This window comes from Scyliorhinus torazame, chromosome 23 (genome assembly GCF_047496885.1).
Source record: "Scyliorhinus torazame isolate Kashiwa2021f chromosome 23, sScyTor2.1, whole genome shotgun sequence".
Lineage (NCBI taxonomy): Eukaryota > Metazoa > Chordata > Chondrichthyes > Carcharhiniformes > Scyliorhinidae > Scyliorhinus > Scyliorhinus torazame.
The window spans coordinates 8,157,551-8,182,356 of record NC_092729.1 but is presented as its reverse complement, the minus strand read 5'-3'; the positions used below and the strand labels follow the sequence as shown (position 1 = coordinate 8,182,356).

Sequence of the window (24,806 nt, the reverse complement as noted above, 5' to 3'; positions counted from 1 at the left end):
TACTGGTTTACACTATGACCTGCACGCACTTATACTATATTTACATCTGACTCTTACTACCTAACTGCTGAACACATTCTCCAACAATACTTAGCATCAATGCCTTATATAGATGTAACAGTAGCTCCCTCTAGTGGCTACTCTCGACACTTCATTACCCCTTGCAGTTCTGACAGTTCTGCTAATACCAAATGTCGCTGGGTTGGTCAAGCTAAAATTGACTGTCAGCATCCAAAGATGTGCAGGTTAGGTGGATTGGCGATGTTAAATTGTCCCTCAGTGTCCTACGATGGGCAGGTTAAGTGGAGGTATAGAGATAGGAGGGGGGATTGGGCCCTAGTAGGCTGCTCGTTCAAAACGTGTGTGCAGACATTTTCGGCATCCAATTGGCATTACATATTTCAGTTGACGAAATGACTCAGTAGATAGTCATGTGTCTGGCCGTACACATCCCTCGCCAAGGGATTTCTTCCTTTAGTATCCTCGTGAGTTGTGTCCGCAATTCTCAGTATTCTGTACCTCAAAGCAGATTAATGTATTGAGACAAGTCAGCTTAAGTGCGCACAGTTGACTTGTCAGCTGTTGGTTAAGTTAACCAACAGCATTCTGAGTAATTGTCAATTAGTTGTGGCCTGCGAGGCTTAAAGTCCTGTTTTCAGAAATGTTTTGATTAGCTTTTTAAATTTTTTTTCACAGAAATTCCATTTGACATATTTAAGTAACATTTAACAATCCCGTCCTCAACGATAAAACAGTTAAATAACTAACTACCACCCTATCCCCTTTTAGCTGCTGACTGCGGTTAATTCCTGAAAGTGAGATGTGAACAGGCGCCATTTTTTATGGAACGCGTCCTCATTCCCTCTTCAATTAAATGTAACCTTATCCAGGCTGAGAAACTCCACTAAATCTCCCAGCCATATTGAAAAATGAAAATCGCTTATTGTCACAAGTCGGCTTCAAATGAAGTTACTGTGAAGAGCCCCTAGTCGCCACATTCCGGCGCCTGTTCGGGGAGGCTGGTACGGGAATCGAACCGTGCTGCTGGCCTGCCTTGGTCTGCTTTCAAAGCCAGCGATTTAGCCCTGTGCTAAACCAGCACGCTGAGACACAGGCTGGAGAAACTGACCACACATCCCCCTCCTCGTCACCATCGAGGCAATGGCTAAGACATCCGCCCCTGCCTGGAGCTGCAGCAAGTCGGACACCCTGGGACCCAAGGCTCCTGGGAGGCCGGGTTCTAGGTCTAACTGTCAGAATGGGGCTTCAGGAGGTGTGTCAGAATTTCCTCAGTTTCAGGCACGACCAAAACGTGTGCACATGACTGGCCAGAGCTCACCCGTATCTGTCACACATTTCCTCAGGTCCTTCATACATAGAATCATAGAATCATAGAAGTTTACAGCATGGAAACAGGCCCTTCGGCCCAACCAGTCCATGCCGCCCAGTTTTTACCATTAAGCTAGTCCCAGTTGCCCGCACTTGGCCCATAACCCTCTATACCCATCTTACCCATGTAACTATCTAAATGCTTTTTAAAAGACACAATTGTACCCGCCTCTACTACTACCTCTGGCAGCCCATTCCAGACACTCACTACCCTCTGAGTGAAGAAATTGCCCCTCTGGGCCCTTCTGAATCTCTCCCCTCTCACCTTAAACCTATGCCCTCTAGTTTTAGACTCCCCTACCTTTGGGAAAAGATGTTGACTATCTACCTTATCTATGCCCCTCATTATTTTATAGACCTCTATACGATTACCCCTAAGCCTCCTACGCTCCAGGGAAAAAAGTCCCAGTCTATCCAGCCTCTCCTTATAACTCGAACCATCAAGTCCCGGTAACATCCTAGTAAATCTTTTCTGCACTCTTTCTAGTTTAATAATATCCTTTCTATAATAGGGTGACCAGAACTGCACACAGTATTCCAAGTGTGGCCGTGCCAATGTCTTGTACAACTTCAACAAGACGTCCCAACTCCTGTATTCAATGTTCTGACCAATGAAACCAAGCATGCCGAATGCCTTCTTCACCACCCTGTCCACCTGCGACTCCACCTTCAAGGAGCTATGAACCTGTACTCCTAGATCTCTTTGTTCTATAACTCTCCCCAACGCCATACCATTAACTGAGTAGGTCCTGGCCTGATTCGATCTGCCAAAATGCATCACCTCACATTTATCTAAATTAAACTCCATCTGCCATTCGTCGGCCCACTGGCCTAATTGATCAAGATCCCGTTGCAATCCTAGATAACCTTCTTCATTATCCACTGTGCGAACAATCTTGGTGTCATCTGCAAACTTACTAACCATGCCTCCTAAATTCTCATCCAAATCATTAATATAGTGTGACACTTCCATTCCTTGAGATAACGAAAATAGCATTTTTTCTTTAGGTGGGGCTTCCCAGCTGTTACCATTTAAACTGCTGGACGTTTGATGGGTTTAAGAAACATTGTGTGTCAGTGAAGAGCCAAGGATAATCAGCCACCTCTGTTGGGAAGTCGATTCCGGACCAATCTCATAGAGCTTGGATCCGTTTGTTTCAAGTAGATCAGACGTTACGTTTTGAATTGGGAAGTCGGCGGATTGTAGCCTTCTGGTGAACGGCGTTACCTGCAAGGGACACGATTGGTTGATATGTGCAGGCATTAGATTGGGGTAGACATATTGGTGGGATGGACAGCAGGATGGCAGATCAAATTCAATATGGAGACATATACAATTTAGTGGGAGGAGCATGGAGATACATAATTTAATATATTTAACTATTCTAAAAGACGCAGAGGGACACAGGCGGCTGTGTGGATCAGTCACTGAAGATGGCGGGAGAGGAGCAGAGAACAGTTATTAGAGCTTACAGATCCTCAGATGTAGTAATAGGGGTGAGTATAGGTATTCAAAATCAAGAGGAATCTCGAGAATTATGGGTGTGGGGAACTGTTCCCATTGACGTATGGATCAAGGTGGATCAAATCATGGATTGAAAGTATTTGGCAAAGGAAAGGAACATAGATATGAGGGTGGGGAGGGGGGGTTATACATCGTGTGGTTCAGGATCTAGAATGCACTTGCTGGGAGTGTGGTGGAGGCAGGTTTCATGGCGGCATTCTAGTGGAATTCCGATGATTATATGATCAGAAACGATGTGCATACGTAGGGGGAGATGTCGGGGTGGTTAACACCCGATCTGTTGCTCATGGATCGAATGGTGTCCGGCACTGGAGCAATCTGCGACCTCTTTTTCCATTACATACATTTACTCGACTCGATCATTCATGGAGTAAAGGAAAAGTGTGGAGAAGTTTCAGGCCTACACCTCAGGATAGCATAGGGCCAGAGATGAAATAGGCAAGATATCTATTTTCTGCAATGCACACTTCAGAGGTTCGGGGACTTCAGGGTGTGTCTGGGACAAAGAGTGGAGTGGGGAATAGCAGCAGTGGAACAGAGACACTATTCGAGCGGATTAGTCCAAATAGATGTTAACTCTGCGACTCTCAAGAGCAGCACGGAGCTGTGAGGCAGCAGTGCAATCCCTGTGCCACCCTTTTAAACCTAATATTACAAACCTCTGATATGTTGGCGAGGACAGAATAAAAGATCGAATTTATGCCAAACGAAGGAGTTTATTCGACCCATCGAGTCTGCACCGACTTCATCTTTCTGTTCAATTATTAATACCCGTTCTTTTACCGATTTTATTTTTCAGTTACCTCTGAACGGTCCCTCGTTGTGATCTACGTGGCAGTGGGGGTTTCGTTCCTGATTCTCGCCTTACTGATTCTACTGTTTCGCTGCAAACGGCGTCGTCACAACAAAAGTAAAACTCACTTCACACGACAATGGAGCCAGAATAACCACGTTTAAGGAGGTTTCAGGAGAATCTGAGTTCAGGATGTTGAGTCTCAGATAGCCAGATGGAGTTCACAGTGCTGATGCAAACATTAGTTTCTCAGTGTTTAAAGGCACTTGGGGATAATCCACCTCGTAAAATCGAGGAGAACCGTTGTCAGCGCATTAACCCTCGGAATCCTATCGTGCAGCACGGTGGGACAGTGGTTAGCACTGCTGCCTCACCGTGCCAAGGAACTGGCGCTGATCCGGACCCATGGCACTGTCCGTGTCGAGTTCCCACATTCCCCCATGTCACATTATACAAATGTTCAGCATGTGAAGAGTTAATGTTATATTGGGCTTAGCCACTAGAGGGAGCGAGAGGACTCTACTATAAATTGCACTGACCCATCAGCTGGGGGGAGCTCATTAGACTGGAGCTGAAGAAGATTCTCATTGCATTGCAGAATTAGCTCAGATATAATAGCTATAATTAGTAGATGGAGATAGTGTTGGTGAGTGCAGTTTAATTCTTACATGTATGCTTGATATTTAGAATAAGTGTAGAACTCAAATTTAGTAGTACTAATAAAATTAGTTAAGTTCTTCAAAAGAGCTTTGTGTATCTTTGTGATCACTATGCCTTCCAGCCTGGAAACCCCGCACAAAGATCACCCCAACCCCACACCCAAAAGGATATATAGGTATGACACGTGATTGAATCGCATGTTGGGGTGGTGTTGGGCGATGGGGTGGTGGGGGTGGTGGGGGTGGCTGGTTTGGCGGTGATTCGGGGTGTTGGGGGTGTGGAGATGTTGTGGCGGGTGTTGTGGGTCTTGGTGGGGGAAGGTGTGGAGGTTGTGGGGGTGGGGTGTCGGTCTACACTTGCTATGGGGAACTGTCACTCAGCTGGGCCTCACTTGCTCGCGTTAGGCCGACCTCCATCTCGGGAGCTCTCTCTCCGTGTCCACCAACCAGGTCTAGTTCCCGATGCTTCGTTGTCGTGAGATCCTGCGGTCCCCCTCCAGTTCTTCCTCCCAGCGGTTGTGTGTTGCCTCCTCGTGACGGGGGGTATGGTGCCCAGTATCCCATGCCCACCCCCCTGCCATACTAGTTTAAACCCTCCCATGTGACACTAGCAAACCTCGCGGCCAGGATATTTATGCCTCTCCAGTTGAGTTGCAACCCGTCCTTCTTATACAGGTCACACCTGCCCCGGAAGAGCTCCCAGTGGTCCAGATAGCAGAAACCCTCCGTCCTGCACCAGCTGTTTAGCCCCGTGTTTAGCTGCTCTATTTTCCTATCTCTAGCCTCACTGGCACGTGGCACAGGGAGTAATCCCGAGATTACCACCCTAGAGTAACTTTTACTTTACTCTTTTAACTTTCTGCCTAGCAACCTGAACTCCTGCTGCAGGACCTCATGCCCCTTCCTGCCTATGTCGTTAGTACCAATATGTACAACGACCTCTGCCTGTTTGCCCTCCCCCTTCAGGATGCCCTCTACCCGTTCGGAGACATCCTGGACCCTGTCTCCAGGGAGGCAACATACCATCCTGGAGTCTCTTTCACGTCCACAGAAGCGCCTATCTGTGCCCCTGACTTTAGAGTCCCCTATGACTTGCTCTTCTGCGCTTTGACTCTCCCTTCTGAACATCAGAGCCAGCCGTGGTGCCACTGCTCTGGCTGCTGCTGTTTTCCCCTGATAGGCTATCACCCCCGACAGTATCCAAAGGGGTATACCTATTCGAGAGGGGGACAACCACAGGGGATTCATGCACTGAGTGCCTGCCCTTTCTGGTGGTCACCCATCTCTCTGCCTGCACCTTGGGTGTGACCGGAATAACAGGTGAAGAAAGAGAACGAAACAGTATTGAAAAAGCACCTTCTCCCACTGCCCCGAATTACCTCACTGCACCAAATTACCCAGTTCCAATCCCCACTCTGGATGTGTCTCCTTCACCTGCGCAAAGCTGAATAAGTGCGCTTTCTGTCTGTCTTTTATACAGAACTCAGCTAACCAGGGCGTTGCCATTCATGTCGATAGGTAAAATACAAGAGCAGGATGTATTTCTGATGGTGTATAAGGTTCTGGTCAGACCCCATTTGGAGGATTGTGAGCAGGTTTGGGCCCGGGTATTTGTTGTGATGGTCCTGGAAATGGTCCAGAGGAGGTTCACAAGAATTAACTTTGGAGTGAAGTGCTTGTCATATGATGAGGGGCTGAGGACTCTGGATCAGAACACGTTGGAGCTTAGAAGGATGAGGGGGGGCCTTACAGAAACTTACAGGATACTGCGAGGCCTGGAGAGAGAGGAGATAGAGGGGATGTTTCCATTAGGAGGAGAACCGAGAACCAGAGGGCGCAATATCAGGCTTAAGGGACGCTCCTTTTAAAAAGAGATGAGGAGGAATTCATTCTGCCAGAGTCGAGTGAGTCTGTGGAACTCTTTGCCTTTGAAGGCCAAATCACTGGGTTTCTTTAAGACAGAGAGAGATAGGTTCTTGACTGATAAGGGGATCAGGGGTTATGGGGAGAAGGCAGGAGAATGGGGATGAGAATAATATCAGCCACGATTGGATGTCGGATAGACTCAATGGGCTGAGTTGCCCAATTCTGCTACCGTGCATTATGGTTTTATGGTCTTATCTCAATTTGATATCTCTGATTGAGGATTCCTTTGATCAAGCATTTGGGTCATGTTGACGTACATTTAATTCAAGCATGATTCCAAACTGCTCAGTGCTGTGAAAGTGTAGCAGGCCAGAATCAGGCGGTGAGGGACAGCTGCTTGACATGTAACCCTTCAATCTCTTCTCTCTTTTAGAACACAAAGTGCCGTCCGCTGGTGGAATTGTATACGCCGAAGTCCAAGTGAAGAGGAAGGCGGCTGGTAATATGCATTGAAATCTATTTTTTTGCACAGGTCTGCACTTAAAGCAAACAGGAAACATAAGGAGCTGGAACTCTTCAGAACATTGTACTAGGGGGTAAATAATTACTGAAGGACCCCTGATCAGTAGCCCTGAAGCAAACGTTGTCTTTTTTAGCCGGCTGGCGTTTGGCACAATGTTCTGGTTGAACTCGAAACCGTGAAATCATTGCCTCCCACATCGAAAGTAGCATATTTATGGAAACGATTTGGAGGAAAATGTAACTGGTCTGATTAGTAAGTTTGCGGACGACACAAAGATTGGTGGAATTGCGGATAGCGATGAGGACTGTCAGGGGACACAGAAGGATATAGATCAGTTGGAGATTTGGGAGGAGTGATGGGAGATGGAGTTTAATCCACGCAAATGTGAGGTAATGCATTTTTCAAGGGCTAATACAGGTGGGAAATATTCAGTAAATGGGAAGAACCCTTAAGATTATTGACTGACAGGGGAATCTGGGTGTCCAGGTCCATAGGTCACTGAAAGGGGTAACGCAGGTCGAGAAGGCATTCATAGAATTTACAGTGCAGAAGGAGACCATTCGGCCCATCGAGTCTGCACCGGCTCTTCGAAAGAGCACCCTACCCAAGGTCAACACCTCCAACCTATCCCCATAACCCAGTAACCCCACCCAACACTAAGGGCAATTTTGGACACTAAGGGCAATTTATCATGGCCAATCCACCTAACCTGCACATCTTTGGACTGTGGGAGGAAACCGGAGCGCCCGGAGGAAACCCACACACACACTGGGAGGATGTGCAGACTCCGCACAGACAGTGACACAATCCGGAATCGAACCTGGGACTCTGGAGCTGTGAAGCCACAGTGCTAATCACTTGTGCTACCGTGCATACGGCATGCTTGCCTTCATCGACCTGGGTATTGAGTATAAAAATTGGCAAGTCATGTTGCAGCTGTACAGATCCCTAATTGCACACTTGCAACATTGGGTCTAATGCTGGTTACCACGCCAGCGGAAGGATGTGGAGGCTTTGCAGAGGGTACAAAAGAGGTTTACCAGAATGGTGCCTGGTACGGGGGGCATTAGCTGTGAGGATATGTTGGATAAACTCGTTTCGTTCTCATTGAACGATGGAGGTTGATGGGCGATGGAGGTTGATAGAAGTCTACGAAGGTTTGAAGGTGGATTGGCCGTGTTAAATTGCCCGTTAGTGTCCAAAGATGTACAGGTTAGGTGAATTGGCCGTGTTAAATTGCCCGTTAATGTCCAAAGATGTACATGTTAGGTGGATTGGCCGTGTTCAATTGTCCCTTAGTGTCCAAAGATGTAAAGGTTAGGTGGATTGGCCGTGTTAAATTGTCCCTTAGTGTCCAAAGATGTACAGGTTATGGGGATTGGCAATGCTATTTTGTCCCTTAGTGTCCAAACATGTGCACCGTAGGGGGATTAGACATGTTAAATTGCCCCTAGTGTCCAAAGATAAGAACATAAGACATGGGAGCAGAATTATTCTTTTTATATAAATTATATAAATTTAGAGTGCCCAATTCATGCCTTCCAATTAATGGGCAATTTGGCGCGGCCAATCCACCTCCCCTGCACATCTTTGGGTTGTGGGGGCGAAACCCAAGCAAACACGGGGAGAATGTGCAAACTCCAGACGCACAGTGACCCAGAGCCGGGATCGAACCTGGGACCTCGGTGCCGTGAATAGGAGCAGAATTAGTCCATTCGGCCCATCGAATCTGCTCCACGGTTCAATAATGCCTGCTGTGTTTCTCAACTCCGTTCTCCTGCCTTCACCCACAAACCCTGATCGCCTTATTCATCAAAAATATCTATCTGTCTTCAAGACAGTCAGCAATTTGACCCTCACAGCCTTCTGTGGCAAAGAGTTCCGCAGATTCAACACCCTCTGGCTGAAGAAATTCCTCCTCATCTCTGTTTTAAAGGATCGCCCTTCAGTCTGAGGCTGTGCCCTCGGGTTCTAGTTTCTCCTACTAGTCGAAACATCCTCTCCACCTTCACTCTATCCAGGCCTCACATCATCCTATAAGTTGAATAATACCCCCCATCCCCTCATCCTTCCAAACTCTAAGGAGTACAGACGAGTTGCACAGTAACCGTTTGCCAACTCTTCATTCCAGGGATCGTTTTTGTAATCCTTCCCAGGACCCTTTACAAGGCCAGCACATTCTGCCTCAGATATAGGGCTGGATATCGCTCACAGTATGCACGGATGTACCTGCTAGCTTTATTGACCATGCTAAAAATACCCCTTAGTGTCCAAACATGTGCAGGTTACGGGGATTGGCCGTGTTAAATTGCCCCTTAGTGCCCAAACATGTGCAGGTTACGGGGATTGGCCGTGTTAAATTGCCCCTTAGTGTCCAAACATGTGCAGGTTACGGGGATTGACCATGCTAAAAATACCCCTTAGTGTCCAAACATGTGCAGGTTACGGGGATTGGCCGTGTTAAATTGCCCCTTAGTGCCCAAACATGTGCAGGTTACGAGGATTGGCCGTGTTAAATTGCCCCTTAGTGTCCAAACATGTGCAGGTTACGGGGATTGGCCGTGTTAAATTGCCCCTTAGTGCCCAAACATGTGCAGGTTACGGGGATTGGCCGTGTTAAATTGCCCCTTAGTGCCCAAAGATGTGCAGGTTACGGGGATTGGCCGTGTTAAATTGCCCCTTAGTGCCCAAACATGTGCAGGTTACGGGGATTGGCCGTGTTAAATTGCCCCTTAGTGCCCAAAGATGTGCAGGTTACGGGGATTGGCCGTGTTAAATTGCCCCTTAGTGCCCAAACATGTGCAGGTTACGGGGATTGGCCGTGTTAAATTGCCCCTTAGTGCCCAAACATGTGCAGGTTACGGGGATTGGCCGTGTTAAATTGCCCCTTAGTGCCCAAAGATGTGCAAGTTACGGGGATTGGCCGTGTTAAATTGCCCCTTAGTGTCCAAACATGTGCAGTTGTGTCTAGTTTTGTCTTACAGGAGGCTGTCTGGTTTAGTGGCTCTTTAAGAGGATCGCTGCAGACTCCATGGTCCAAATGACTTACTTTAGCATAGTAGGAATGCTGTGCTTCCATCATTCAAGGAGTGCTCACACTCTTACTTTCATGTGTTATTGCATTGGAATGATTTGGGGATGACCAGTTTATTGGCGTTTTTGACTGGGCCTCACAATAAGGTGGGGTGGGGAAGTGGGTGGGGGGGTAGTCGCACACCGAAAATTCCCACTGGGGAGATGGTCACAGCTTTATAAGATCAATATAGTAACCCAAAGGTCCTGCCCAATAATCTCTGGATATGGGTTCACAATCCACCACAGGAATTCGCGGAGATCAACTGTGACAAATGATGAGTATGTGGGATTGGAAAGTCTGAGTGACGGTGAGCATTTAGCAATTGCAGCAGAAATGTGATCCACTGCTGCCCCTCCATGAGCGGAGGTATGTCTGCCGTCCTGACTGTTCTCATCCAGATCCACAGGGATTTGCTTGACCCCCTAACTGTGCTGGTAAAGTGGCGGAGAATGCCACTCGAGAGAGGTTGCAATAAAGGAATGGAGCCCTGACCCTTATTGCACCACGGGTAATGCAGAGGAAGGTGGCTCAGCGCCACCTCCTGTAGACCAGTAAGGGAATTGCAATGAATTCTGCCATTGCCGCCACTGCCCACACCCCCATGAAATAAAGGTGACTCCTTACTTTGATCTTCAATCGGCCAACAGCATTGTGTGCTGCTTTCATTGGCCAAAGTGGTGCACTCCCCCCGCCCCTCTCCCCCCGCGCACCCAAGCTCCAAATGTAAAATAAAGTGTTTTCCAAGTCACTTGTCTGAACTCGTTCATGAAATGAAAAATGAAAATCGCTTATTGTCACGAGTAGGCTTCAAATGAAGTTACTGTGACAAGCCCCTAGTCGCCACATTCCGGCACCTGTTCGGGGAGGCTGGTACGGGAATTGAACCGTGCTGCTGGCCTGCCTTCAAAGCCAGCGATTTAGCCCTGTGCTAAACCAGCCCCTATTTATCATATCTATTGCAATCCCACTTCACCAACGGCAGAGGTTCTGTCTCCTTGTGGGAAGAACAGCCATGTTTACTGACATATTAACGAGGATAATGGGGGGAGGGGAGGGAAGGGGGGGCTGGAATTGGAATATCACCCGGAGCGCAAACTCAAAGTTGAGTATTTTGTTCCCTATAGGTGACAATGGAAATGGAGCTGGAAGAATCCCAGTAAGTGTCTTATTTAACCACATCATTAATGTTGGAGGGAGTCAGAGGAGAGCAACATTTTGGGGCACATGTCCATAGTTTGTTGAAGGCAGCAGGGCAGGTAGATAAGCGGATCAAAAACTCACTGTCACAAAGAGTGTCAGAGGAGGAAAACTCTCACAACATAAAGGGTTGCCCGACTCAAGGACACGGGAGGGAATCTATGATTGTCACCAGGGGAAATTGGCGAGGTACTGAATGACTACGTTGTGTCAGTATTCACCAAAGAGAAGGACTTGATGGATGTGGAGACTGGGGAAGGGTGTTAAGATTGTTTGGGTCAAGTTAATATCAAAAAGGAGGCGGTGTTGGGCGTCTTGAAAAACATTAATATCGATAAGTCCCCAGGGCCGGATGCGATGTACCCCAGAATACTGAGGGAGGCACTGGACGTAAGCGCTGGGACCCTGACACGAATCCTTGTCTCCGCACTGGCTACAGAGGAGGTCCCAGAGGACTGGAGAATAGCCAATGCTGTAAGCACTGGGATGCAGTGGCGTAGTGGTATTATCACTGGACGACTAAACCAGAAACCCAAGGTAATGCTCCGGGGATGCGGGTTCGAATCCCGGCACTGCAGATGGCGAAGTTTGAATTTAATAAAAATCTGGAATTAAATGTGCAATGATGACCATTGCTGGTTGTCGTAAAACTCCATCTGGATCAGAGAAGGAAATCTGCCAAATTTGCCTGGTCTGACCCCAGCCCCACAGCAATGTGCTTGACGTTTAACTGCCCTGCAAGCGCAGTTAGGGATGGACAATAAATGCTGGCCCAGCCTGCGACACGCACGTCCCCTGAACGAATAAAACAAAACAGGTATAAGATGGGGCTGGATGGATACGGACCGCGGAAATGTGGACGGTTTTATGTTAGATGGGCAGGCTTGGAGGGCAGAAGGTCCTGTTCCTGGGCTGTAACTTTCTTTGTTCTTTATTCCCAGAGACACAAACAGATACAAAATTACACACACAAGCTGTCCCTATGTAAACGTATTAGTCCCAGTGCTCTGACCGCATACAGTACCTGGAGGAGGAGGAGGTTCTGACCGATACGGTTTAAATTCGAGCAGGCAGCGTGTGTATTGATATCCTCTCCACTCCCTTTCAGGGCAAGGCCGATTATTATGTCACTTACGCGACTCTGAACCATCTACAAATGGAAAGGGATGGCGACTTGGTGCCCCGACAGGAAGAGGAAGGAAGGTCTTCAGATTATGTTGAAATCTACCAAAATGTGCGGAGGTTATAGTCACTGACTGAACCGTGCTCCTGCCGATGGGTAAATATGTTCCATTTTGCCAGGGAGTGTCCCTCATTGAATTATTCAAGCAAAGTAAGATTTGTATATTTTTCACACCACAAAGAGCCTTATTACACATGACCTTATTCCTACTATCTGCTGCATTAGGACGGAATCATCACCATGGAACGGGTACACCACCCAGCTTGCTTCAAGAGAAAAAACCTTATGTGGATGGAAATGCCAAATGGTAAAAATTAACATTTAAAGCTTATGTCCATCTACTTTCGTGATCATAAATATTTCCTTTGCAACAACAATGAGGACCGGCTATTCGGACATGTCAGTGGTTAACTGAGCATCAGCCACAATGTTTTGGGCCAACCCCTGAGAATGGGAAAGACACCATTGACACAGGAGATTCGGTGCGACCAGTCCCTGCAACTCTGCTGCGGTTACGAAGGAATCATCCAGGATTGACTGATTGCCAATCTCTGTTTTTTATACAAGTCTTGCTCATAAATGGACCTCATCACGTCAACTGTAGACCATTGGGTTGAAGGAATGGCTCGATTGGCCGTCTCCACCAGAATTAATTATTGACTTGTTCATGGAATGAGTTCAGCTTTGTATTTTTATTTTTTCGCTGCCATGAATACTTCGTAATCCACGTACACATTAGTGAATAATGAATTGCTGACCTTCGCCATGTCAGGAATATCGATGGTTTTCGTAGGCTTTCAGTGTGCAGGCTGCCAACGGGGCTAATTTCTGGACGATCACCGCAATGGCATTTTCACACTGACAGGAATAATCTCAGTGAAAAGGGAACAAAATATATTTGACGTTCTCCACTGGGGAGTAATGTGGTAAATGTGTGTTTACCAATCTACAACATAGTGGAGAATGCTTTGAGATACTGGTCATGAGGAACATCAACTCCACACTCCCAGAATGCCTTGATACACTGCAAATTGCATACCGCGACAACCGGTCACAGCAGACTCCATCTCCCTGGCCCTTCACTTATCCGTGGAGCAGTTTGACAACACGCACTCCTATGGCAGACTTCAATTCATTGTCTACTGCTCCACCTGCAACAACATTATCCCAGCCAAGCTCATATCAAAGCTCTAGAAACGAAGACGTGCCTCCTCATCTGCAACTGGATCCTCGATTCAAGACACAGAGATCACAATCAGTAAGAATAAACAACACCTCCCTCAAGATACTCCTCAGAACCGAGGCCTCGCAAGGCTGCATACTTAGCCTCCTACTATCCCCGCTGTAGACACCCGACTGTGTGGGAAACTTTGGCTCTACATGTGTCAACAAGTTTGCTGGTGACCCTACCGTAGTGGGTCGGTTATCGAATAAGTTTGAATCAGAGTACAGGAGGGAGGGAGGAAACCCAGGGGAGTGGTGTAACGACAGTAATCGATCCCTCAATGTCAGAAAAACAAAAGGGCTGGTCACTGACTTCAGGAATCGAAGTGTCGTACACACCACTCTCTCCATCAGTAGGGCCTAATTGGAGATGGTTGACAGCTTCAATTTCTAGGTGTGCACATCACCAACTATCTGTCCTGGCCCACCCACGTTAACGCTACGAACAAGAAAGCACAACAGCGCCTTTCCCTCCTAAAGAATCTCAGGAAATTCAGAAGTACCACCTTGACTCTTACCAATGTCTACAGATTCAACATGGAAAACACCCTATCTGGCTGAATCAAAACCTGGAATGGCAACTGCTCGTCCAAGACCACAAGAAACTGCAGAGGGACGTGAACGCCGCCCGCTCTGTGAACCCGCGTCCCATGTATTTACACTGTCCATACCTCCCGCTGCCTTGGGAAAGTGGGCAGCGGAATGAAAGACGCGTCCCACCCGGTTTACTCACTCTTAGAACATAGAACATAGAACGATACAGCGCAGTGCAGGCCCTTCGGCCCACGATGTTGCACCAAAACAAAAGCCATCTAACCTACACTATGCCATTATCATCCATATGTTTATCCAATAAACTTGTAAATGCCCTCAATGTTGGCGAGTTCACTACTGTTGCAGGTAGGGCATTCCACAGCCTCACTACTCTTTGCGTAAAGAACCTACCTCTGACCTCTGACCTATATCTATTACCCCTCAGTTTAAAGCTATGTCCCCTCGTGCCAGCCATTTCCATCCGCGGGAGAAGGCTCTCACTGTCCACCCTATCCAACCCCCTGATCATTTTGTATGCCACTATTAAGTCTCCTCTTAACCTTCTTCTCTCCAACGAAAACAACCTCAAGTCCATCAGCCTTTCCTCAGAAGATTTTCCCTCCATACCAGGCAACATCCTGGTAAATCTCCTCTGCACCCGCTCCAAAGCCTCCACATCCTTCCTGTAATGCGGTGACCAGAACTGTACGCAATACTCCAAATGCGGCCGTACCAGAGTTCTGTACAGCTGCAACATGACCTCCTGACTCCGGAACTCAATCCCTCTACCAATAAAGGCCATCACTCCATAGGCCTTCTTCACCACCCTATCAACCTGGGGGGCAACTTTCAGGGATCTATGTACATGGACACCTAGATCCCTCTGCTCATCCACACTTTCAAGAACTTTACCATTAGCCAAATATTCCGCATTCCTGTTATTCCTTCCAAAGTGAATCACCTCACACTTCTCTACATTAAACTCCATTTGCCACCTCTCAGCCCAGCTCTGCAGCTTATCTATGTCCCTCTGTAACCTCTTCCAACGTGTGCCATCAGGCAGGAGATACAAAAGTCTGAGGACACGCACTAACAGATTCAAAGACATCTTCTTGCCCGCAGTTACCAGATTGCTGAATGACACTCTTATGGACTGATATGATATCTTCACTCATCTACTCTACTGAGTAGTACTAACCTCCCGTGTGCTGCACCCGATGCCTGTGTCTGTATATTTACATTGTGTATTTATCTTTACCCTATGATTATTTTTTATGCATGATCTGTCTGGACTGGACTCCGAACAATACTTCCCGCAATACCTCAGTACACGTGGCAATAAACAAATCCAATCAAATCTGACTCACTCACAGCCAGTCTGGACCCGGTTAATCGTGTATTCATTGTGTATAATAAGTGTTGGATCGGAAGGGGTTAACATACCCTGTTTGTTCAGTGACTGCAATTAATGTCAGTCTCCATGGATTCTGATTGTGTCACTGGAGAATGTCCCTCTTCCATTAAAAGCGATTCATTTCTATGAGTTATCCAGACTGTCAGCGGGAGCATCAACTCCAACACTGACAGGGATCAGCGGCTTCAGAGAGACCGGGAGGTGGGATCAGAATCCGAGATCGATCGAGTGGGATATTCCAGCAATGGATCCGAATCTGCGAACAATCGATCGGAACATTACAGCAATGGACAGGGCTTTATCCATGGGTCTTTTCTTCATTTCTCAAGATGGGATTTTATTATCATTCAGGATTCAATGTGTACTCTGGATTATTCAAGCGGGATACTATCCGATCCTGGCTACTGTTGGTGTCCCTGGTAAGTCTCCCTGTCCAGACATTAATTCTGTAAACCCTGTTTAACTGTATTATTGAACTTGTCATTAACTCCGCCCAGTTTGCTGCTGTTGTTTCATAGAACATAGAACATAGAACGATACAGCGCAGTACAGGCCCTTCGGCCCACGATGTTGCACCGAAACAAAAGCCATCTAACCTACACTATGCCATTATCATCCATATGTTTATCCAATAAACTTGTAAATGCCCTCAATGTTGGCGAGTTCACTACTGTAGCAGGTAGGGCATTCCACGGCCTCACCACTCTTTGCGTAAAGAACCTACCTCTGACCTCTGTCCTATATCTATTACCCCTCAGTTTAAAGCTATGTCCCCTCGTGCTAGCCATTTCCATCCGCGGGAGAAGGCTCTCACTGTCCACCCTATCTAACCCCCTAATCATTTTGTATGCCTCTATTAAGTCTCCTCTTAACCTTCTTCTCTCCAACGAAAACAACCTCAAGTCCATCAGCCTTTCCTCATAAGACTTTCCCTCCATACCAGGCAACATCCCGGTAAATCTCCTCTGCACCCGCTCCAAAGCCTCCACGTCCTTCCTATAATGCGGTGACCAGAACTGTACGCAATACTCCAAATGCGGCCGTACCAGAGTTCTGTACAGCTGCAACATGACCTCCTGACTCCGGAACTCAATCCCTCTACCAATAAAGGCCAACACTCCATAGGCCTTCTTCACAGCTAACTCTGCAAAACACTGGTAACTGTTGTAATGTTTTAGACTTCACTCTCTCGTCTGACGTCCAGTGGAATTGCTGCTAAGTGTCTCTATGCTGCTGTTATATTTGGAATCGACTTTACGATGTATTATTCTCCCTGTTAAAAAAGTCACGAGAACATGGACAGAGACTTCAGTTCCCAGCATATACTCTGCTCCCTGTGGACTGACCCCCTTCCTGTACCTGAGGCTAGCCCACACTAATTACCACCTCTGTTACCCTTTAAACCTGAGAAGATTTATGACACCATATCCACCTTATTAACAATAATGTCTACTGTCACCTCCAGAATATCATCCTCTGGCTTTCCCCAGCTCTCAATGTGAATTCCAGATTCAACTATTCCAATTCACAGCTGACCAGACTCCCAGTTACAACGCTGCAGAATTAAAGGTCATCTCAAACTCTGCTGTCCGCCTCCGAATCTCTGACAAAGTCCCCTTCACTCATCACCCTTGTGCTGACTGACCTCCATCACCAGCCGTTCTGAAAGCCTTAAGTTGCTCACTGCTCTGAACCAATCACATGGCTGTGTCAGTCTGATTGTCCAACTCTGTCCATGTCCCAAAACGTTTCTGTTTGTTCACGTTGAAGCAGAGCCTGAAAAGATCCCGATCCCCATAATACCCCCGTCTCCAACCCCGCCCCCTATATCTCACTGGCACCAGTTTTCTCTGATACAGCCCCTCTTGCCCTGTGCCGCGGAAATCTCGATCCATAAATGTTGCACCCACACTGCTGATCACTTCCAGTGTGGCCTGGCCGTCTCCCCGTGCTGGACAGACTTTGACTCGCGTTGTATCTTGTTTGGTCAGGTAATGGGCGGTACGATATCACAGTGGCTAGCACTGTTGCTTTACAGTTCCAGAGTCCCGGGTTCAACTCCCGGCTTGGGTCGCTGCCAGTACGGAGCCTGCACGTTTCTCCCCGTTTCTGCGTGGGTTCCCGCCGGCTGCTCAGGTTTCCTACCACAGGCCAACGATGTACAGTCAACGAGTATTGGCCACGCTAAATTGCCCTTCGTTTCCAAAAAGGTTAGGTGGGGTTCCGGGGACAGGGTGGAGGTGTGGGCTTAAGTCGGGTGCTCTTTCCAAGAGTCGGTGCAGACTCGATGGGCCGAATAGCCTCCTGCTGCACTGTAAATTCTCTGACCCTATGACGATACTATGAACGCGAGGCAACTTCTGAATGTGATACAAACCAGCTTGTTTACATCAATCTGGCAGTCCCTGAATTACAATTTCCCCATTCTTGTCTGTCAATTCCACAACCAATTTAACACATTCCACTTTGCCGGATTTCCTCAACGTGTCCCCTTTAACCATGTGTCCAAATCCCAGTCAAAAGTGAATTTCTGTCCCTCATTATCTCTCCATGGGTTTGATTTTGGCCTCCATGGAGTCACTGGTTCTGGTGTGACAGAGTTCAGAAAACATGAAATCCTCAGGCTTTAGTTCCCGCCGCCTCCCGTGTGGCGCTCCATGTTGGACAAAAGCTTTCAGCAGCTCTGACACATGTTTTTGAAACTTAGTGTGCGTTGGTCCACTGGGCATCTGTGTCAACACTCTAAGGTTCAGCAATGCGAGGAACACTCTCTCGTGTTCTTATGCACGGTCCATGGATATAAGACCATAAGGCCAGAAGACAGAGGAGAAGAATTAGGCCACTCGGCCCATTACTCCGCTCCGACATGATATCATGGCTGATATTTTTCTCATCCCCAACCCCTGCCTTCTCCCCACAACCCCGGATCCCCTTATTAACCAACAACCCAACTATCTCTGTCGTAAAGATATTCAGTTATTTGTCCGCCACAGTCTTCTGAGGCAGAGTTCCACAGCTTCATCACAATCTGCCTGAAGACATTTCTCCATATATCTGCGTTAAAGGATTGTCCCTTTAGTCTGAGATTGTGCCCTCTGCTTCTAGTGTTTCCTACAAGTGGAAACTTGCTCTGTGCGTCCACTCCACCCGCGCAGTATCCCATATGCTGACAATAAGATCCCCCCTCATCCTTCACTCCATCGAGTACAGACCCAGATTCCTCAACAGTTGCTTAAACGGCAACCTCGTCTTTCAAGGGATTATTCTTGTGAACATCCTCTGGACCGTTTCCAAGGCCAGCACATTCTTCCTTACGTACGGAGCCCAAAACTGCTCACTATACTCCAAATGGAGTCTGACCAGAGCCTTACACAGCCTCAAAAGTGCATCCTGGCCTTTTATTTTAGCCCTCTTGACATGAATGCTAACATTACATTTCCCTTTCTACTGTCGACTAAACCTGCACATTAACCTTAAGAGAAGCGTGAATATGGACTCCCAAGTCCTTTGTGCTGCTGATTTCCTAAGCATTTCCCCATTTAATAAATAGTCTATGCCTCAATTTCTTTTTCCAAAGTGCATGACCTCACACTTTTCCACATTGTTTTCCATTTGCCACTTCTTTTCCCACTCCCGTGGCCTGTCCAAGTCCTTCTGCAGCCTCCCTGCTTCCTGAATACTACCTGTCGCTCCACAGACCATTGTATAATCTGCAAACTGAGCAACAGCGCCTTCAGTTCCTCCTTCCAGATCTTTAACATATATTAGGAAACGTTGTGGTCCCTGCACAGTCACCTGAGGCACAACATTATTCGCTCACTGCCACCCTCAAAAAGATGCATTTATACCCACTCTCTGCCTTCTGCCAGTCAACCAATCCTCTTTGCATGCCAGAACCCTACCCGCAACACCATGGAGCATTAATTTATTTAACAGTCCCCTGTGAGACATATAGTCAAAGGCCTTATGAAAATCTAAATAAATCATATCCACTGGTTCTCCTTTGTCCACCTTCCTTGTTAGCTCCTCAAAGAACTCTAACTGATTTGTCAGACATGACCTCCCCTTGATGAAGCCGTGCTTACAGTCCTGTTTTATCAGGCAGTTCCAAGTACTCCGCAATCTCATCTTTTTAAAAAATACATTTAGAGTGCCCAATTCATTTTTTTTCCAATTTAAGGGGCAATTTAGCATGTTCAATCCACTTACCTTGTACACCTTTGTGTTGTGGGGCAAAACATACTCAAACACGGGGAGAACGTGCAAACTCCACACTGACAGTGGATATGCAGGTGGACTGGGTAAATAATGCTGCCAGTGGACCCAAGGAAAGGGAATTCATTGAATGTTTACAGGAGGGCTTTTTGGAACAGCTTGTGATGGAGCCCACGAGGGAACAGGCCATTCTGGACTTAGTGTTATGTAATGAGCCAGACTTGATTAAAGATCTTAAAGTAAGGGAAGACTTAGGAGGCAGTGATCATAATATGGTAGAAATCAATCTCCAATTTGAAAGAAAGAAGGTAGAATCAGATGTAAAGGTGTTGCAGTTAAATAAATGTACCTACAGGGGCATGAGGGAGGAACTGACGAAAATCGACTGGGAGCAGAGCCTAGTGGGAAAGATAGTAGAACAGCAATGGCAGGAGTTTCTGGGGGTAATTGAGGACACAGTACAGAGGTTCATCCCAAAGAAAAGAAAGGTTATCAGAGGGGGGATTAGGCAGCCATGGCTGACAAAGGAAGTTAGGGAATGCATCAAAGCAAAAGAGAAAGCCTATAATGTGGCAAAGAGTAGTGGGAAGTCAGAAGATTGGGAAGTCTACAAAAACAAACAGAGGATAACAAAGAGAGAAATAAGGAAAGAGTGGAACAAATATGAAGGTAGGCCAGCCAGTAACATTAGGAATGATAGTAAAAGTTTCTTTAAATACATTAAAAACAAACGGGAGGCAAAAGTTGGGTCACTCCAAAATGACGCTGGTAATCTAGTGATGGGAGACAAGGAAATAGCTGAGGAACTAAATTAGTACTTTGCGTCAGTCTTCACAGTAGAAGACATGAGTAATATCCCAACAATTCAGGACAGTCAGGGGGCAGAGTTGAATATGGTAGCCATCACAAAGGAGAAAGTGCTAGAGAAACTAAGAGGTCTAAAAATTGATAAATTTCCGCGCCCAGGTGGGCTACATCTAAAGGAGATAGCTGAAGAAATAGTGGAGGCGTTAGTTATGATCTTTCAAAAGTCACTGGAGTCAGGGAAAGTCCCAGAGGATTCGAAAATCGCTGTTGTAACCCCCCTGTTCAAGAAGGGAACAAGAAAAAAGATGGAAAATTATAGGCCAATTAGCCTAACCTCGGTTGTTGGCAAGATTCTAGAATCCATTGAAGAATGAGATTTCTAAATTCTTGGAAGTGCAGGGTCGGATTAGGACAAGTCAGCATGGATTTAGTAAGGGGAGGTCGTGCCTGACAAACCTGTTAGAGTTCTTTGAAGAGATAACAAATAGGTTAGACCAAGGAGATCCAATGGATGTTATCTATCTTGACTTCCAAAAGGCCTTTGATAAGGTGCCTCACGGGAGACTGCTGAGTAAAATAAGGGCCCATGGTATTCGAGGCAAGGTACTAACATGGATTGACGATTGGCTGTCAGGCAGAAGGCAGAGAGTTGGGATAAAAGGTTCTTTTTCGGAATGGCAACCGGTGACGAGTGGTGTCCCGCAGGGTTCAGTGTTGGGGCCACAGCTGTTCTCTTTATATATTAACGATCTAGATGACGGGACTGGGGGCATTCTGGCTAAGTTTGCCGATGATACAAAGATAGGCGGAGGGGCAGGTAGTATGGAGGAGGTGGGGAGGCTGCAGAAAGATTTAGACAGTTTAGGAGAGTGGTCCAAGAAATGGCTGATGAAATTCAACGTGGGCAAGTGCGAGGTCTTGCACTTTGGAAAAAAGAATAGAGGCATGGACTATTTTCTAAACGGTGACAAAATTCATAATGCTGAAGTGCAAAGGGACTTGGGAGTCCTAGTCCAGGATTCTCTAAAGGTAAACTTGCAGGTTGAGTCCGTAATTAAGAAAGCAAATGCAATGTTGTCATTTATCTCAAGAGGCTTGGAATATAAAAGCAGAGTTGTACTTCTGAAGCTTTATAAAGCATTAGTTAGGTCCCATTTAGAATACTGTGAGTAATTTTGGGCCCCACACCTCAGGAAGGACATACTGGCACTGGAGCGGGTCCAGCGGAGATTAACACGGATGATCCCAGGAATGGTAGGCCTAACATATGATGAACGTCTGAGGATCCTGGGATTATATTCATTGGAGCTTAGGAGGTTGAGGGGAGATCTAATAGAAATTAACAAGATAACGAATGGCTTAGATAGGGTGGACGTAGGGAAGTTGTTTCCATTAGCAGGGGAGACTAGGACCCGGGGGCACAGCCTCAGAATAAAAGGGAGTCACTTTAGAACAGAGATGAGGAGAAATTTCTTCAGCCAGAGAGTGGTGGGCCTGTGGAATTCATTGCCACAGAGGGCGGTGGATGCCGGGACGTTGAGTGTCTTTAAGACCGAAGTTGATAAATTCTTGATTTCTCGAGGAATTAAGGGCTATGGAGAGAGAGAGCGGGTAAATGGAGTTGAAATCAGCCATGATTGAATGGTGGAGTGGACTCGATGGGCCGAATGGCCTTACTTCCGCTCCTATGTCTTATGGACAGTGATCCGGAGCTGGGATCGAACCTGGGACCTCGGCGCCGGGAGATTGCAATGCTAACCACTGAACCACCGTGCTGCCCTCGCAATCTCATCTGTAATAATGGGCTCTAAAATCATACCAATGACCGAAGTCAGGCTGACTGGTCTATAATTTTCCGGCTTCTGCCTCCCTCCCTTCCTAAACAGTGGTGTTACATTAGCCGCGTTTCAGTTCTCTGGGACCTTCCTGTCTCCAGTGATTCCTGACAGATAACCTCCAGTACCTCCACAGTCTCCTCAGCTATCTCTGTGAGAAGCCTGGGGTGTAGTCTATCCTTATTCATGGCCACTGCACTCACCTCTGATTATCCTGGAGCTCTGGCGTCTTCCACCGTGAAGACTGATGCAAAGTACTTGTTCTGCCATTCCTTTGTCTCCTATTATTACTTCTCCAGCGACATTTTCCAACGGTCCATTGTCTATTTGCCTCTCTCTTACCTTTTATATGATTAAAATATACTCTTCCTATCATAGAACATAGAACATAGAACAATACAGCACAGTACAGGCCCTTCGGCCCACGATGTTGCACCGAAACAAAAGCCATCTAACCTACACTATGCCATCATCATCCATATGTTTATCCAATAAACTTTTAAATGCCCTCAATGTTGGCGAGTTCACTAATGTAGCAGGTAGGGCATTCCACGGCCTCACTACTCTTTGCGTAAAGAACCCACCTCTGACCTCTGTCCGATATCTATTACCCCTCAGTTTAAAGTTATGTCCCCTCGTGCCAGCCATTTCCATCCGCGGGAGAAGGCTCTCACTGTCCACCCTATCCAACCCCCTGATCATTTTGTATGCCTCTATTAAGTCTCCTCTTAACCTTCCTATCTCCAACGAAAACAACCACAAGTCCATCAGCCTTTCCTCATAAGATTTTCCCTCCATACCAGGCAACATCCTGGTAAATCTCCTCTGCACCCGCTCCAAAGCCTACACGTCCTTCCTATAATGCGGTGACCAGAACTGTACGCAATACTCCAAATGCGGCCGTACCAGAGTTCTGTACAGCTACAACATGACCTCCCGGCTCCGGAACTCAATCCCTCTACCAATAAAGGCCAACACTCCATAGGCCTTCTTCACAACCCTATCAACCTGGGTGGCAACTTTCAGGGATCTATGTACATGGACACCTAGATCCCTCTGCTCATCCACACTTTCAAGAACTTTACCATTAGCCAAATATTCCGCATTCCTGTTATTCCTTCCAAAGTGAATCACCTCACACTTCTCTACATTAAACTCCATTTGCCACCTCTTAGCCCAGCTCTGCAGCTTATCTATATCCCTCTGTAACCTGCTACATCCTTCCACACTATCAACAACACCACCGACTTTAGCATCGTCTGCAAATTTACTCACCCATCCTTCTGCGCCTTCCTCTAGGTCATTGATAAAAATGACAAACAGCAACGGCCCCAGAACAGATCCTTGTGGTACTGCATTTGTGACTGTACTCCATTCTGAACATTTCCCATCAACCACCACCCTCTGTCTTCTTTCAGCTAGCCAATTTCTGATCCACATCTCTAAATCACCCTCAATCCCCAGCCTCCGTATTTTCTGCAATAGCCTACCGTGGGGAACCTTATCAAACGCTTTACTGAAATCCATATACACCACATATATCATCTTCTCTGTTGTTAGCTAGCTTGCACTCATATGTCATCTTCTCCCCCTACCCCCCACGATTATTTTTATAGTTTCCTCTGCTCGCTTTTAATGGTTTTCCAGTCGACTGGCTCCCCACTAAAGTTTGCCACGTTGAATGCTTTTTATTTTGCTATGATGCTGTCCTTGACTTCCCTAGTCAGCCTTCGATGCCTTGTCCTCCCCTTAGCATGATTCCTCTTCCTCGATATGAATTTCTGTTGCGCCTCCCGAATAACCCCTAAAAACAGCCTCTATAGCTGTTCCACTGTCTTCCCTGCTTTGCTCCTTTTCCAATGAACTGTGGCCAGCTCCTCCCTAATTGGTAGTTACCCATATTTAATTGTAATACCATGACATCTGATTCCAGCTTCTCCCTCTCAATCTTCAGGGTAAATTCTATTCTATTTTAGTCACTGCTGCCGGAGGGTTCCTTCACCTTAAGTTCCCTAATCAAGTATGCCTCATTGCACATCAATAAAGCCAGAATTGCCTGTTCCCTGTAAGCTCTGTCGCAAGCTGCTCCAAAAAACATCCCTTAGTCATCCCACAAATTCCTTTTGATGAAATCCACTGCAAACCTGATTCTTCCAGTCCACCTGCATATTCATATCCCCCATGATTATTGTAATATTACCTGTTTTACATGCCTTTTCTATTTCCTGATTCATTTTCTGTCCCACATCCTGGCTACTGATAGGAGGGCTGTACATTCCTCCCATCAGGGTCTTTTCACCTTTGTGATTCTTCAACTCTACCATAGAGATTCTATGCCTTCTGAAACTGTATCGCTCCTTGCTATCGATTTAACTTCATTCCTCACTAATCCCCACAATACCAATTTTGATCCTCCCGAGTGACTGGAGCAAACCCCCCAGACAGTATATTGGTGCCTCCCTGTTCAGATGCAACCTTACCTTCTTGGCCAGGTCCCACCTGCCCGAGAAGAGATCCCAATCGTGCAGATATCTGAAACCCTCCCTCCTACACCACCAGTTATTTT

The 24,806-nt window shown here is 46.8% G+C and overlaps 1 protein-coding gene across 1 annotated transcript in view; it reads left to right on the top strand.

The window, feature by feature from the left end:
• The window catches only part of LOC140399560 (Fc receptor-like protein 5), a 94,610-nt gene extending 79,284 nt beyond the window's left edge, over positions 1-15,326 (top strand). The window contains exons 10-14 of the mRNA XM_072489102.1: positions 3,714-3,824; positions 6,666-6,731; positions 10,956-10,987; positions 12,137-12,307; positions 12,437-15,326. Coding sequence (XP_072345203.1) covers positions 3,714-3,824; positions 6,666-6,731; positions 10,956-10,987; positions 12,137-12,277 — 350 coding nt within the window. The 3' untranslated portion in view covers positions 12,278-12,307; positions 12,437-15,326. The remainder of the gene's footprint in view (positions 1-3,713; positions 3,825-6,665; positions 6,732-10,955; positions 10,988-12,136; positions 12,308-12,436) is intronic.
• Positions 15,327-24,806: the final 9,480 nt, after the last annotated feature.